General features: G+C 38.1%; 3 protein-coding genes across 4 annotated transcripts; 1 reads left to right on the forward strand and 2 right to left on the reverse strand.

Annotated features, from left to right (window-relative positions):
* The first annotated feature begins 805 nt into the window (after nucleotides 1-805).
* LOC111796983 (death-inducer obliterator 1-like) lies at nucleotides 806-6903 on the forward strand. Of its 2 annotated transcripts, none has more exons than XM_023679823.1 (5): nucleotides 806-1037; nucleotides 2031-4369; nucleotides 4782-4902; nucleotides 5533-5592; nucleotides 5685-6903. In XM_023679823.1, exons 2-5 carry the CDS (start codon nucleotides 2181-2183, stop codon nucleotides 6690-6692), a joined length of 3378 nt encoding a protein of 1125 aa, XP_023535591.1. In that variant the 5' UTR covers nucleotides 806-1037; nucleotides 2031-2180; the 3' UTR covers nucleotides 6693-6903. The 2 variants fall into 2 exon arrangements, with proteins under 2 accessions (XP_023535591.1, XP_023535592.1); XM_023679824.1 differs by having other exon boundaries at nucleotides 806-1033.
* A 95-nt stretch (nucleotides 6904-6998) lies between these two features.
* On the reverse strand, nucleotides 6999-9923 carry LOC111796984 (dnaJ homolog subfamily B member 4-like). Its single transcript, XM_023679825.1, has 3 exons — nucleotides 9380-9923; nucleotides 8534-8940; nucleotides 6999-7658 (listed from the first exon to the last, which is right to left on the reverse strand). The coding sequence occupies exons 1-3, from the start codon at nucleotides 9542-9544 to the stop codon at nucleotides 7220-7222; spliced, it is 1011 nt and encodes a 336-aa protein (XP_023535593.1). The 5' UTR covers nucleotides 9545-9923; the 3' UTR covers nucleotides 6999-7219.
* A 512-nt stretch (nucleotides 9924-10435) lies between these two features.
* On the reverse strand, nucleotides 10436-12580 carry LOC111797555 (polyadenylate-binding protein-interacting protein 5-like). The gene is made up of 3 exons (XM_023680598.1): nucleotides 12357-12580; nucleotides 11190-11639; nucleotides 10436-10999 (listed from the first exon to the last, which is right to left on the reverse strand). Exons 1-3 carry the CDS (start codon nucleotides 12357-12359, stop codon nucleotides 10844-10846), a joined length of 609 nt encoding a protein of 202 aa, XP_023536366.1. The 5' UTR covers nucleotides 12360-12580; the 3' UTR covers nucleotides 10436-10843.
* Between the last annotated feature and the right edge of the window lie 1573 nt (nucleotides 12581-14153).

Consider the following 14153-nt stretch of genomic DNA (forward strand, 5'->3'; position numbering starts at 1 on the left):
TCGTAGGAATGAAATTAAAACACGAGAAATAATCTAAGTAAAAGGATAATAAAAAGGATAATATTAAAGAAAAACTGTAATAAATAAAGAAAAAGGATAATATTAAAGAAAAACTGTAATAAATAAAGAAAAGGATAATATTAAAGAAAAACGGTAATAAATTATTAAATCAAAATTTAAAATTTTTCCTAATCTTATAAGTTTATTTATATAGGAGCTTAAATTGATATAATAACGATTATATATATATATATATATATATATATATATTATTTAAATATTAGTAGTTTTATTGAAAAATTGTTATTAAATCAAAATTTAAAATTTTTCAATCCATAATCTTATAAGTTTATTTATTTAGAAGCTTAAATTGATTTAATAAAGATTATATATATATATATTTAAATATTAGTAGTTTTATTGAAAATTTGATATAATTTATTATAATAGCTAGAAATCTAGAAGTATTTTCTTAATTTTTACTCCAAAATTTTAATTTCATCAAATTATTCAATTTTTATTGGGTTTTTAGAAATTGGTTTATTTTGTTGGTTAAAATTAATTGAAAAAATTGGCCAAATTTCCAATCATTATATTTTGTCAAATAAAAATTTCTCTCCAAAAAATGTCATTATCATAGTGGGGCAATTTTGCAAGAACAGAAACTGACACGTAATCTGCGACACGTGTGAATCCATTTTAAGACAGCGGCTTTGGATGTGGCTGACACGTGGCGGTGAAGACGATGCAGCGGACATATAAATTGGATTTTTTCACTCACTGTAATGGATTGAAATCCCCTAGGGTTTGTATCTTGAATCCCCTCCCTTTTTCTTCCCGCAAAAGTTTCGACCCTTCCAGATCTCTCTCTCTCGATTCCGTTTCCGTTCCTCTCTCAACTCTTCTTAGCTCATCGTCTTCATCGTCACTCCTCTCTGGATTTTTTTTCTTTCTATCTGGTGACCTTTCACTGCTACTGCGTTCGTCGCGCCGTTTACGGTTTCTGCGGTTCGTGCTGCATCGGATGATTTGTGTATGTATGTTCGCTTCTTGCTTTTTTGAATAGTTTTTTTTTTTCTTTTTGTTTGATCTGGATTATGGGGAGGTTTTCGGTTAGGGTTTTAGGTTTTGGATGTTGGCATGCTTTTGGCTCGGTTGTTTCTGGATTGTTTTGATTTTGTTGTGATGATTCTGGGGTTCTTGAGTTTTATGGATTTGCGTCCTCTTGCTGCCTTTTTTCTTTTACTTGGAGTGAATTAGGTCTTGGTTCTTCGGCTAATTTTTTTCTTTGTGGATTTTTGTTTTGAAATCGAGTTTTTGGGATTTGGTTGTGACGGATAATTTTTTTTAAGGCTATACTTGGGGTTTATGCGAGGTAGAATTGATCTATAAATTTTTATTCTGTAAGGTTCATTACTTCCCTAGATATCCGTGCACGTATTCGTTCGGTTGTGTGGGAACTCGTTCGGTCTTGTTACATAGTTTTAAAAGAAAAAGAAAATATTACATACCTGGATTATATATGTACTGAAACTGAAACCCTGTTGTGACATAAACGTTTTGTGATGTTTTATCGATCCAACATATAATTTTAGTCTATTTGGGGTCTTAATGGATGGAGTAGTAGTCTTCTTTTGAAAGTAGTAAGATCTATATGATTTCTTTTGTTCTTATAGGATCTATCAAGCTGATTTGATCGTTCTCCTTCCGTATTAAACTCATGCTTATTATTTTATAACAGTAGCCTCTGAGGTTGTCGTGAGTGGTGCCTGAGGCAGTATCATCAATCTCATGGCCTTAATGTCATGCCTTGAGGCTATATTGTCAGAGTCGCATGCCCCGACTTTGTTTTGGAAAATGGAGTTTGATAAACTGTTGGTTTGGAAATTATCAGTGTGCAGAATTATAGATTCAATAAACCACAATCCCGTTTCTGAAAGAAGTTATTGGAGTACCGTTATTCCTGATACAATTCTGCAGTTCTTGATATTATTTTGATTCTGATAGATGTATTTTTGTTCTAAATGCAGATGCTAGAGTTTTTTTTCCCTTAAGGTGATAAAGCACAGCACATCGACAATATTTGATGTTTGCGTAACTAGTTCAAATTTGTTGTGTGTGATGCTGCTGCTGCTGTAGCCTGGTCAACTATCTTTTTTCTGAAGAATTCAATACCAGGAATGCAAAGTAGTCAGTTGGACCCTATAGCAAACAAAATGGAATCTTCACTTTCAGAAGCTCAACGAGGGGTTGTAGTTTCTTCCAATGAGTCTTCATTGCATCAATATTTAGTACCTAATAGGCAAATGGAACTAATGGGATCAATAGCTGGTGGATCTCTATCTCAGAGTGGAATGGTATCATGCATGCAAACCGGACATATTGATGTTAAAGCTGGAAATTTTGGACAGCAACAATTTCAATTACCTGGCAATCCATTTGGAGGTACTGGAAGCATGCTGAGAACTGCAGAAGGGGTGCTGTCACTTCCTATGAAGCGCAAGGCATCGATTGAGCCTTTTAATCCTCTCTCACAGCAGTCTCCATTGCACAATAAGCGAGTTGCATCTATGGAACATCGTCCATGGTTGCAACAAACTTCTGGAATAGCCAGAAGGCCTCCTTTACAAATACCAAACAATGCCCCAGCTCCTGTATCAATGCATTCCCCTGCTGGTATTAAGAGAAAGGTACAGCAAATGGAATCACATCCAACTAAAGTTCGACATCAACGTCCCACTGCTTCCAAAGGCCAGAGTGCTCCGTTGGCTCCAACTTCCAAAATTCAAAATGAGCCAACAGGATCTGTGAGATCAAAGATGAGGGAGTCCTTGACTGCCGCATTAGCCTTGGTTACACAGCAGCAAGATAAGTTACCTAATGACGAAAAAAGTTCTTTAACTGAGGCTGAAAAGTCTGCAGTTCCGGAGCAGGAAAATTCTGTATTTTCTGGTCCAGCTATTGGTCATGTATCTGATGACTCCAAGAAACTGTTCTCTGAAAACTTAGATTCTGTTGGTCTTGAAGACAATGTAGGAAAGATGTTAGATAAGAGTTCTCTATGTGTAAATGTTAGTGAGTTAGAGCCGTTGAGATATGATGGACGGGTGTTTCAACAGAATAATGTTTTGTCGTATGAAGACATTTCTTTTGGGGATAACTTTTTTATTAAAGATGATCTTTTGCAAGAAAATGGTCTCTCTTGGGTACTGGAGGCTGATTTAGGGGTAACCGATAAAAAGGAAATGCGAACTGATGAACTTCAGAAGATGGACGTTGGCGTAGCAAATAAAAACCAGGGAGAAAAACCAGTTCAGACGCCGGAGGCTTTGGCACTTAAAATTGAAGAAGAACTATTTAAATTATTTGGTGGTGTTAATAAAAAGTACAAGGAAAAAGGAAGGTCCCTTTTGTTCAACCTGAAAGACAGAAACAATCCCGAATTGAGGGAAAGGGTTATGAGTGGGGAAATTACCCCCGAAAGATTATGCTCGATGACTGCTGAGGAGCTTGCATCAAAGGAGCTTACCGAGTGGAGAATGGCGAAAGCTGAAGAACTTGCACAAATGGTAGTTTTACCCGATTCTGAAGTTGATATAAGGCGTTTGGTAAAGAAGACTCATAAAGGTGAGTTCCAAGTAGAAGTTGAACAGTACGATAATGCCTCTGCAGATGTTTCATCTGGGGCTTCTGCATTTTCTCAGAGTCAACGAAATAAGGATGAGACCGACGGTGGGTCTTCTGATGAATCTGAAGCAATTAAGGATGAACAGAATATTCCTGGTCAGAAAAATGGTGCATCTGACAAGGATAATTACACTTTCACAATTCCATCAAATGAAGGGACTGATTTGATGCAAGGACTAATGGTTGATGACGGACTTAAGGATACAGAGTCACTGCCTCCAATCGTCTCCCTAGATGAGTTCATGGAGTCCCTTGATACAGAGCCACCCTTTGATATTTTAGCTGAAGATGCTGGAAAATTGTCACCTATTTTGGAGAAGGGTGAGCCAGAGCCTAGCTCTCGGTCGAAGGCTGCAGCTCATTCTACGAAAGGTGCAACAGATGTCAGTATAGACAAAAATAAGAACAATGAGGAATCTAATACAAAAGCAGATATTGGCTCATCTTCTGCCGTTCAAGTGGATTTGAAATCTAAGCATAGTAAAGCAGATATGGATTCTAATGACAATCAAGCTGGTTCTGAAACATCTGATAGGAATGACGGTGCAAAATCTACTAGTGATAGTACTGCAAAATCTGGGACTGAATCCCTGTCTAGCACACTTAAGTTGGAACATCTATGGGATGGCATTCTCCAGTATAATATTTCGACAATGACTCCAGTTGTGGGTACCTACATAAGGTAAGTAATCACATCTTTCTGTTGAATTTTATGATGTTACTCGAAATTTATTGCACGTCTCCTCCTTACATTGATCAATCGGCAGCCCAGCATTAGCATGAATCCATAGGCTTTCCATGTTTTTGCATTTTGGGCCTCCTCATGCGACCATTGATATCTTAGCGGATCCTTTTGATTTAGTGAAATGTTTGCCAAGTTGGAGCACTGCTTTGAATGTTAGATAGATAATAGTTGTTTCAGTAAATGAGGATCTGGTGTGTTCTGGTTGGTTTCCATGACTGAGGCTTATTATTTGGTGTTGATTTTTACTGAATTCTAAAAGCTATCTCATGAGTTTTCTGCTCATGAATGTTGAATTCTGTTCATGATGTTCTTGATGCGTTTTTTAAAAAATGGTTTTGCTTTGGCGCAGTGGTGAAAGGACTTCAGCGAAAGATTGGCCTGGCATTCTTGAGATCAAAGGGAGAGTAAGATTGGATGCGTTTGAGAAGTTCCTTCAAGAGCTTCCATTATCTCGGAGTCGTGCCGTTATGGTATCTATAGTTTATTATTTTTGTTGTACGGAAAATGAAATGCACTTGAAATCCACTCCCCCCGGTGACAGAAAAGAACCAAAACAACAAAAGATGAAAGATCAAATAATAATAATCTTTAAAATTTTCTTCAGTGTTTTCCATTTAAACCTTCTGGCATCCATGCTCGTCATAACAATAGGTTTTTTACTCTTTCGCCGGATGATTGATTGTATACAAAAATAACAACTCCATTCGTTTTACCTCAAATTTGTTATTGTTTTTGTGCGCAAGCATATTGCCTCTCGGATAATCTTTCATGAAAATTTTAAAAACTATGCGATGTCAACCGTTCAAACATCGTATAGCATTTGTTTTCATTAAAATTGTGAAAATCAACTAAAATTTGCTCAACAATGTTAGTGAGTGAAAAAATTAAGACATTGCAATTCCAATACGATTTAGTTATCAATCGGACGTGTCTTTCACTTTCTGTTCGCTATTTCATTAAAATTTGCTTTCAAAACAGAGGAATTAGGAGGGTCGTATGTGCAATAACACATTTTGGGTATCATAATAACATTATTGCTGTTGGTTCTGTTCTTCGTTTCTGGGTTTTATTGGAGTTATTGATTTCAATTTTTCTTGCAGGTTCTTCATTTGGATTTGAAGGAGGGTCGTCCCGAAAGTGAACGAGCGAATCTCCAAGAGGTAATAGATTTGGTTATCCCTTTAAATGTCTTTTCCAGAAAGCTTCTGCGATTCTGCTGCAGTTTTTATAGTTGAAAGTTAAAATGTTGCAGGTTGCTGAGTCGTATGTTGCGGATGAGCGAGTTGGTATAGCGGAGCCTGGTTCGGGGGTTGAGTTTTACTTTTGCCCCCCACATGGAAGAATTCTTGATATGATTTGCAGGATCCTTCTAAGGGAAAATAATGAGGCACTTAATGCAATTGAAAATGGCCTAATAGGCGTTGTTGTATGGAGAAAAACTCAATTAACGTCTATGTCCCCAAACTCAACGTCACACCACAAACGCAGTTCAAAAAAGCAACATTTTAGTTCTAGAAGACAGCAGGAGACATCGAACTTGAAAGCTAATAATATTTCCCCTAAACAGACTATTCCTCATGGTTATTTTTCTGCTGCCGGTGCTCGTCCTCCGCCTGAGGAGGATGATGCAGATGGTGATGACGACGTTCCTCCCGGGTTCGGTCCTTCAACTGCTCGGGATGATGATGATCTTCCTGAGTTTAATTTCTCTGGTTCTGCAAACCCTCCTGTGTTTTCTTCCCAGACTAACACCCCCAGTACCACCCGAGGGCTGCCGAGGCATCCCTCATTCCGCCCAGCTTCTTCCCAATCTGGGTCTCGCCCTGTAGAGCAAATGCGAGAGCTTGTGCAAAAATATGGGCAAAACCTATCTAACAGCCCCTCCACTGGAAACTGGGGAGAAAGGAGCTTAAGTTCAGTAGCTTTACAGCCATGGAACGATGACGACGACGACATCCCGGAGTGGCAACCACAAGCAGCAGCCTCACAGCAGCTGCCTGTGCGTGGGTTCCATCAGCCGACGCTGAGGGCTCACTACATGGTGAACCAGCAGCAGCAGCAGCAGCCGCCTGTAGGGGCCCCAGCGCCCTTAAGTGTGAGTCAACAAGGGACGTGGTGGGGTCCTCAGCAAGGCCACAACAACAGCAACAATATACAGCCTACAGGAAATTTAGGTGGTAGTCATAGTAGTAGTGGTCAGTTTTATGGGGCTTTTGGGCGATCAGCTCCTTCCAACCCTTCAAATAATAGAGGGTTTTGAATTTTTCCTTTGTTTTTATGTAAAGTTAAATTCTTTGTTCCTTCTCTCTTTTCGTCTCCTTTTCCCTTTTTAGCTTTTGTCTTATTACTTCTGTTGTAATCTTAGAATTTCTCACTTCTTCTCCTCTTTTTGTAAGCTTTCGGGTCGATCCCGAGGCCTTTTAGTTCGACCTTTATAGGTTATTGAAGGAAGAACACACATGGATACTGAATCTCTGGGTTCATACATATTTACTACAGTCTAAGACAGATCTTTGAAGTACTTTTATTCATTGGATATTCATATTATTTGAAGTATTTGCTTGAAATGCATCAAAATGTTTTTGTAATCTTTAAAAGAAAAATGTTTTTTTTCTTTGTACAAATGAAAGAACGATAGGGAAATTGTTGACAGAGGGTTACAGCTTACACATATGGGTAAGTTACAAGAGTGGACATCTAAATTTGTGAGGGCATACTGTCTCAACAATCCTTTGCCGTTGGTTTTCGCCTTTGGTTGATTAAACATCACCAATGCTCTCTCCTTCATCAGCCTCCCAAAGCACGTTTGAGTCCTGCTCGTTGCTCGTGGGTTAATCTCGTTGGGAACTTTACCTCGAATTTGATCTTCAAATCGCCCCGGTTACCTGGCTCTCTTACAATTGGCATTCCCTCTCTGGTGATTGCAAGCTCGTAGCCCGGGCTAACGATGTCTATTACGGGTATTGACAGGTTACGACCATCGAGTGTGGTAAGATTTACAGTGGTTCCACCCAATGCCTCTGCGAGTGTCACCTTATGGTTCATAATGATATCATTACCATCTCGTTTGAAAACATCATGGGGCTTCTCATCAATAACAAACACTAGATCTGCAGGCAGCTGGTTTGGTTGTTCATTGCCTTTATCTGGGAAGGTGATTTTGGTTCCCTTCTTCCAGCCAGGCTTCACGTCGATGGTCAATATCTCCGTCTCGGGGACCCGTCGTCTGTAACATTTTGATACACAAGATGGAACAGAGTTCATTACAGAAGAACAAGCTATGGAAAATTTAAAGATATCAGAAAATTGACACTCCAGTTCCAGAATTTATAAGAAGTCATGCTGATAATTTAAACCTTCTCCTTTTTACCCCAAAAGTGTAAATCTGTAACTACTACGACTACATCTGAAAACCTCACAAGGGAAACAATGTTTTGGAAAATAAACCAACATTTTCATCCTCTACAATTACTGTTAAAAATCACATCCTTCCAGACAACAGAAAATGGTACGATTGTTTTCGTAATAGGAAGTTCTTCGGTAGTAATTACTGTATTTTTAAACCAATTAAATTGTAACCGCTCAAGTTCACCACCGATACTATTCTCTTTGGGCTTTTCCTCTCAGACTTCCCCTAAGGTCTTTAAAATGAGTTTGCTAGAGAAAAGTTTCCACTCTTACAAAGAATGCTTCTTCCTCCTACTCTTACAAAGAATGCTTCTTCCTCCTATCCAATCTCCAATCGAGGTGGGATCTCACAATCCGCCCCCTTCGTGGTCTAGCGTCCTCGCTGGCACTCGTTCCCCTCTATAATCAATGTCGTTCCTCTCTCCAATCGGTGTGGGATTTCACAATCCACCCCTTCGGGCCACACCGCCCGTGTCGGGCTCTAATACCATTTGTAAAGATTCCAAGCCCACTTCTAGTGGATATTGTCCTCTTTGAGATTTTCCCTTTGAGCTTTCTCAAAAGGTTTTTAAAATGTATTTGCTAGGAATAGGTATCCACACCTTTGTAAAGAACTATAATGGAAGTGGGATATCACATAAACGAAACCAAAAGAATGAAGCAAGAAGGTAAAATGGGAAGAAAATTGCATACCCGTTTGCATCAACTACGGTTCTTGAAATCTTCATTTTCCTTGTTGATCCAGAGTACAGCTCCTCAAGAGTGCAGGGCAATTTGCTCTCAACCGGTGGAGGTTTCTTTGGGGTAACATTTTCACTATATGTTCTGAAGAGGTTTTCACTTCCACCAAATCCCCCAAAAACTCCTCCCTCTGATTGGTACCTCATGGACTTCCCTGGTCCTGATGAACCAAACCCAAAAGGGCTGCTCCCAAAAAATTCTGCAAAAATGTCCTCTGCATTCCTCGGATTAAACCCGCTCGACCCGCCACCGCTACCATTTCCAAATGGGAAGCTTCCACTGCTTGGTGGTGGTATATCTTTCAACCCTTCTTCACCATATTGATCATAAATAGCCTTCTTCTGGGGGTCACTCAACACCTGTTTTATAAAACTTATCTGATTATACAAACAGTTTGGACATTCGTTTCTAGTCATTGGCAAAAAATGAATCAGAAATAAATAATCATCTGGCAAAAGTCTGATTTCAATCTCAAGACAGAATAACACAGAACCACAAAGCATCATAAATTCTGATTTGGAGCGTTGGAGAGTTTGAAAATGGAAAAGAGACAACTCTAATCCGCCTAAAACAAAACCAACCTTAAGAAAATCATTAAAAAGTTCATCCTCACAAATTTCCAACCATGTTTGTTGGCCATCTAAGCTAAGTTCTATAGATTCTTTCAGCAAGAAAATGTAAGCCCTAATTCATTCCCATTCTCACGGCACAAAATTTTCCTAAAGAATAATATAAACTAAAGAAGAAGAAGATTAAACCATTTTAGGGATTTAATAAACAAGAGATGCAAAATCTTGCCTCATAGGCCTCGGAGATCTGCTTGAACTTGGTTTCAGCTTCTTTCTTGCTGTTTGGGTTTTTATCAGGGTGCCATTTCATGGCCAGCCTTCTATACGCCTTCTTGAGATCGTCGTCATTGGCGTTCCTGTTCACCTTCAATATGTTGTAATAATCTACTCCCATTCTCGATCGATTCCAACAAAAATCAGATCCAATCGCTCAAAATCCCTAGAAATACCCAGATCTTCTAAATGATCTTCAACTCGAACCCGAACCTCTCTTGGCTCATAAACCATACGCCAAATCTTGAAATTACAAAACGCAGACAATTTTTTTGATCGATCCTCCTCTGCGGATCGGAAACACGAAGTCAAGATTCTGGATCCGATGTTTTTTCAATGAAATTGGACTGAGAAACTTCGAATTATGAAAAAGAAAAGAAAAAAAAAAAATGTATACGATCCAGAATTCGTACACAATGGAGAAAGAACTGATGGGTCGATATCGTTGTGATGCACGTAGGTGGAGATCTATATGGATACCGCGTTTGCTGAGTGTTGGGATTTTATAACCGAAACTCGCGGTGAATTTCAAATTCTCGTTTAGATTATTTATTGTTTTTTTTTTTTTTCTTTTCTTAATTATTTTATCCCCTTCCATAATAGGGTTAGGGTTACGCTTCTCATCTTTCCAATTAATTGTCGTAAAAGTTAATATATAATTATATTTTAAGTTTTTGGTTCTAATTTAATAACTCCGACATCCCGATATCATTTGTAGTCCCGATATCATTTGTAGTTTGTGGTTTTAAGTTTTTAAGTTTCACTCCGCTCTTGATTCCGTTCTTCTCTTAGTTAAGTTTAACCTTAAAAGTCTTATACATAACTGAAATGTTTGATATAATCCCTTTGATAGATTCTTAAAATTTAAAAATGTCTTATTCTCCAAAGGAGAATATCTACTAGCGGTAGGCTTAAGCGGTTACAAATGATAACAAATGATATCAAAGCAAGTTCGGACAATACCCCAGTGACGACACTAGGCTCCCGTCACTAGGCTCCTAAGGAGGATAGATTGTGAGATCACTCGTTGTTGGATAGGGAACAAAACATTCCTTACAAAAGTGTGAACATTCCTTACAAACGTATGGAAACTTCTTTTAGAACTTCGAGGGGAAGCCCAGAAGAGAACAATATCTACATCTATGAATGAAAATAGTCGAGATAAGAAGCTGTAGGTACCACCCTACAACACAAAAGAGGTGAAGAAGGGAATATCAATAAGCAAAGCTTGGCCTATTTCGATCTTTTTGATCGGTCAAACCGAAGACACCGATAACGTTGATAACGAGTTCATGTAAGTACAAGGAACTCGGAACACTATACAATCCTATAACCAGAGAGGATCCCTTATCCTAAAGTAATCTATAAGGAAAACCAGGAAAGGAAACAGAAAACCACTTCTCAAAACCAACAGACACTCCTAGAATCTGGTTGAAGTACTTGCGCCACTGGCTACATTCTTCATTCTGGAAGAAAGTTGATCAGCAGCTGCAAACCCGGATTCCGAGATATCACCGATGTCCAAAGAGTCCGGGAGACTTTCAGGGTCGTATTCAAAATCAGATGGATGTTTGTCCTAAATATCAAATTAAACCAACAAAAGAGTTAGTTAAACATAGATACCATTCACAACATGCATAAGATCATCATACGTGATACTAATAATGCAAATCACAAGCGTAAACAATGTTCGTCAACCAAGTTTGTACGGTAACAACAGTCGAGTGAAACAGCAGTTTAAGATAAAAAGGGCAGACAGAGAAAACCTCAAGTTGGTTCAGCATGTCCATAGCAGCATCCAAGTCAGCGTTATTTGCAAAATAGACATCAGTAAGGGACTGTTCAGATAGTCCAGGGAAACAGATTTGAAGCAATTCCAGTTCCATATTAACTTCTGTATGAAACGTCTCCATTTCAGCGAATTCACTATTGTCTTTTGACAATGATCCATGAAAAGGGTGATTCTTCACAGCAGAAGCAACTGCATCATCAGGTGCCTTTTTACCATTGCGCAAATTTAAACCACACATTTTCTGTTCAGAATTTCCCGGAAGGTTAGCCCCAATATTTTCCCTGGAAGAGCTTTCTGCTATAAAAGCTTTGTTAGCCTCTCTCTTGGAGATTGGAATGTAGGATGTTGCATACGGGTTCAAAGATGATCCATGCGGCTTCATTGCACCAGATGCAGAAATTATTGCTATCTCGTCCTGTCCTTCCTGCAAAACAGTTGTATGAAATGCTAACAGATGCAGAAATGATTCAAAGAAATGATTGGATCCGATGGAAGAATGAGGAAGTTCAAAACTCATAGCACTTGGTATGAAATGCAACATCAAGTCCTTAAAGTTCTGCAAGCATTTCGTATAGATAATTCCACGGAGCAATGAACACTCAGATCAAGAAAACTCAAGACAGCTGCAACACATAATACGCTAACAATTTCACAGCAATGAAATTGTTTAGCAATTGGAAGCATGAATCGGATGATCAGAAAGAAAATATTATTACATCTATGCCTATAAAAAGTTGAAACGAACTCCAAGAAAAGCAAAGATCAGACCATGGAAACATCAGAAGAATCAAATCCATAAAGCAAACCACTTAAAAACCAAGATTTAAAGAAGAAAGTCTACGTATCCAAAGCTAAGATTTACTAAGTATGATTTCATCACTTCACAATGGCAAAAAGAAAATATTGATAACCACATACATAAGAATAACCGGCCATTACTTCTAAACCTAACATTTCTTCGACTGATAATATCGAACCACAGCAAATCAATTGGATAACAGAGCATATATAACACCACCAGTTTCAACGCCACAAAACTTCCTCTATTTCACTTATCAGTCCAAAATTACACGAAAAAAACAGAGAAACTCGAGAATTCAACACCTAACACGACGATCGGACTTCCAAACAAGAAACTCACCATCGGAGACAAAATCTCGATCTCGCAGGTCGAATTTCAACACCGTAAGAATTTAAGAAACCTAATCGAATTTAAGAAACCTAATCGCTTAGCGAATGAAATGAACAGAGAAACTAGGCAATGATCGTTGGGTTCCTAAATACGGAATTGAGATCGACAAGTCTGAAGATCTGAGTTGTAGCGATAAGCAGTCTATATAAGACTTCTTACTTAAGGTTTTGACGAACTTCTTACTTCAGTTTTGACGATTGATTATAAGATTCCGTTTGGATACAAGGATTAGATGCTCCAGATAGAGCAGTTAATAATAATAATAATAGTAAATAATAATAAATAATTTTCATTCATTTTTATCTATTTTCACATTAATTTCTACCTATCTGTTATTTGTTTATAGTTGAATTAACTAACCTCTGCTCATTTTTCGATATAGCAAAATCTCGATCTCGCAGGTCGAATTTCAACCGAATTTAAGAAACCCTAATCGATTAACGAATGAACTTAACAGAGAAACTAGGCAATGATCGGGAAGTGGGTTCTAAAGAAGGAATTGAGATCGACAAGTCCTTATCATTGAGTTGTGGCGAAAAGCAGTCTATAGGTCTTCTTGCTTAAGGTTTTGAATTAGAGGATTCCGTTTGAATACAAAGATTAGATGCTCCGTGTTTGGATAGTTAAAACAGTTCGAAACAAACTTACTTAAGAGTTTGACGATTGATTAGAGGATCGATCCCTGTTTGGATGCAAAGATTAGATGCTTGCAGTTGGGATAGTGCCATTAATACAATTTGAGAGGGAACATAAAAACAAACCGTCAGCTACGGAGTTTAGCCGATAGTTACTGTCGGGTTACGATTTAGTTTTAAATTATTTTAAACAAAATATCATTCCCATTGAACTATAAAATAATAATAATAATAATAAATAAATAAATAAATAAATTTCATTCATTTTTTATCTATTTTGACATTAATCTCGAGCCTCTGCATTTGTTTATAGTTGAATTAACTAATCTCTAGTCCTTCCTAGATTTTAACTGGAATCAAAAAATTAAAATGGGACCCTATTCATCGTCTCGTCACAGTTTTATGAGCGGATGGTTGGGGACTGGAAATTCATCGTCACAGTTTTAAGAGCTTATTTCGAACCCTATTCATTGTCATAGTTGGGGACTAGGACCCTTTTGAACTATAGGTTGAAGTCTTTCCGAGTTGAGTTAACTAATCTCTACTCATTCATCGATTTTCGTCACAATGCAGGTTTGAGAGCTGATAGTTGGACTTGAAGTCTTCGAGCAACGTTATCCGTGTTAAAGTCTTTCCCAGTTGAATTAATTAATCTCTACTCATTCCTCGATTCTAGTCACAATAGAAATAGGACTTGACATGAAGTCTTTCTTGTAGACCAGGACTTGAAGTCTTGGTACTCTTTCCACAGTAGAAATAGAACCGGTCAATGTTCTCGTGTTAAACTAGAATAAGAGTGAAAAGAAGCAAGTAGTTATTGGAGGTTCCAATGAGACTCGCGGAGTGCACCTCCACAGAAGAGCCTTACATCTATATACAAAAGACGGAGACGATTCAACTTTTGATACGACAAATAAACCTGGTCTCCTCTAAGACGTGGTCAGCGAGAATTCATTAGCATTCCATACTCAGCCCGCCAAACAAAACCCAAGTGAGTAATTGATTTTAAACCATAGCTATCATTCTCTCATGGACGTTTTTTGCAATGATATACCGAACTTTTATTGGGAAAAAACGAATACAAGGTCATACAAAAACGACGCCCCTGCAA

The sequence above is a fragment of the Cucurbita pepo genome, chromosome LG06 (assembly GCF_002806865.2).
Source record: "Cucurbita pepo subsp. pepo cultivar mu-cu-16 chromosome LG06, ASM280686v2, whole genome shotgun sequence".
NCBI classification, from domain to species: domain Eukaryota; kingdom Viridiplantae; phylum Streptophyta; class Magnoliopsida; order Cucurbitales; family Cucurbitaceae; genus Cucurbita; species Cucurbita pepo.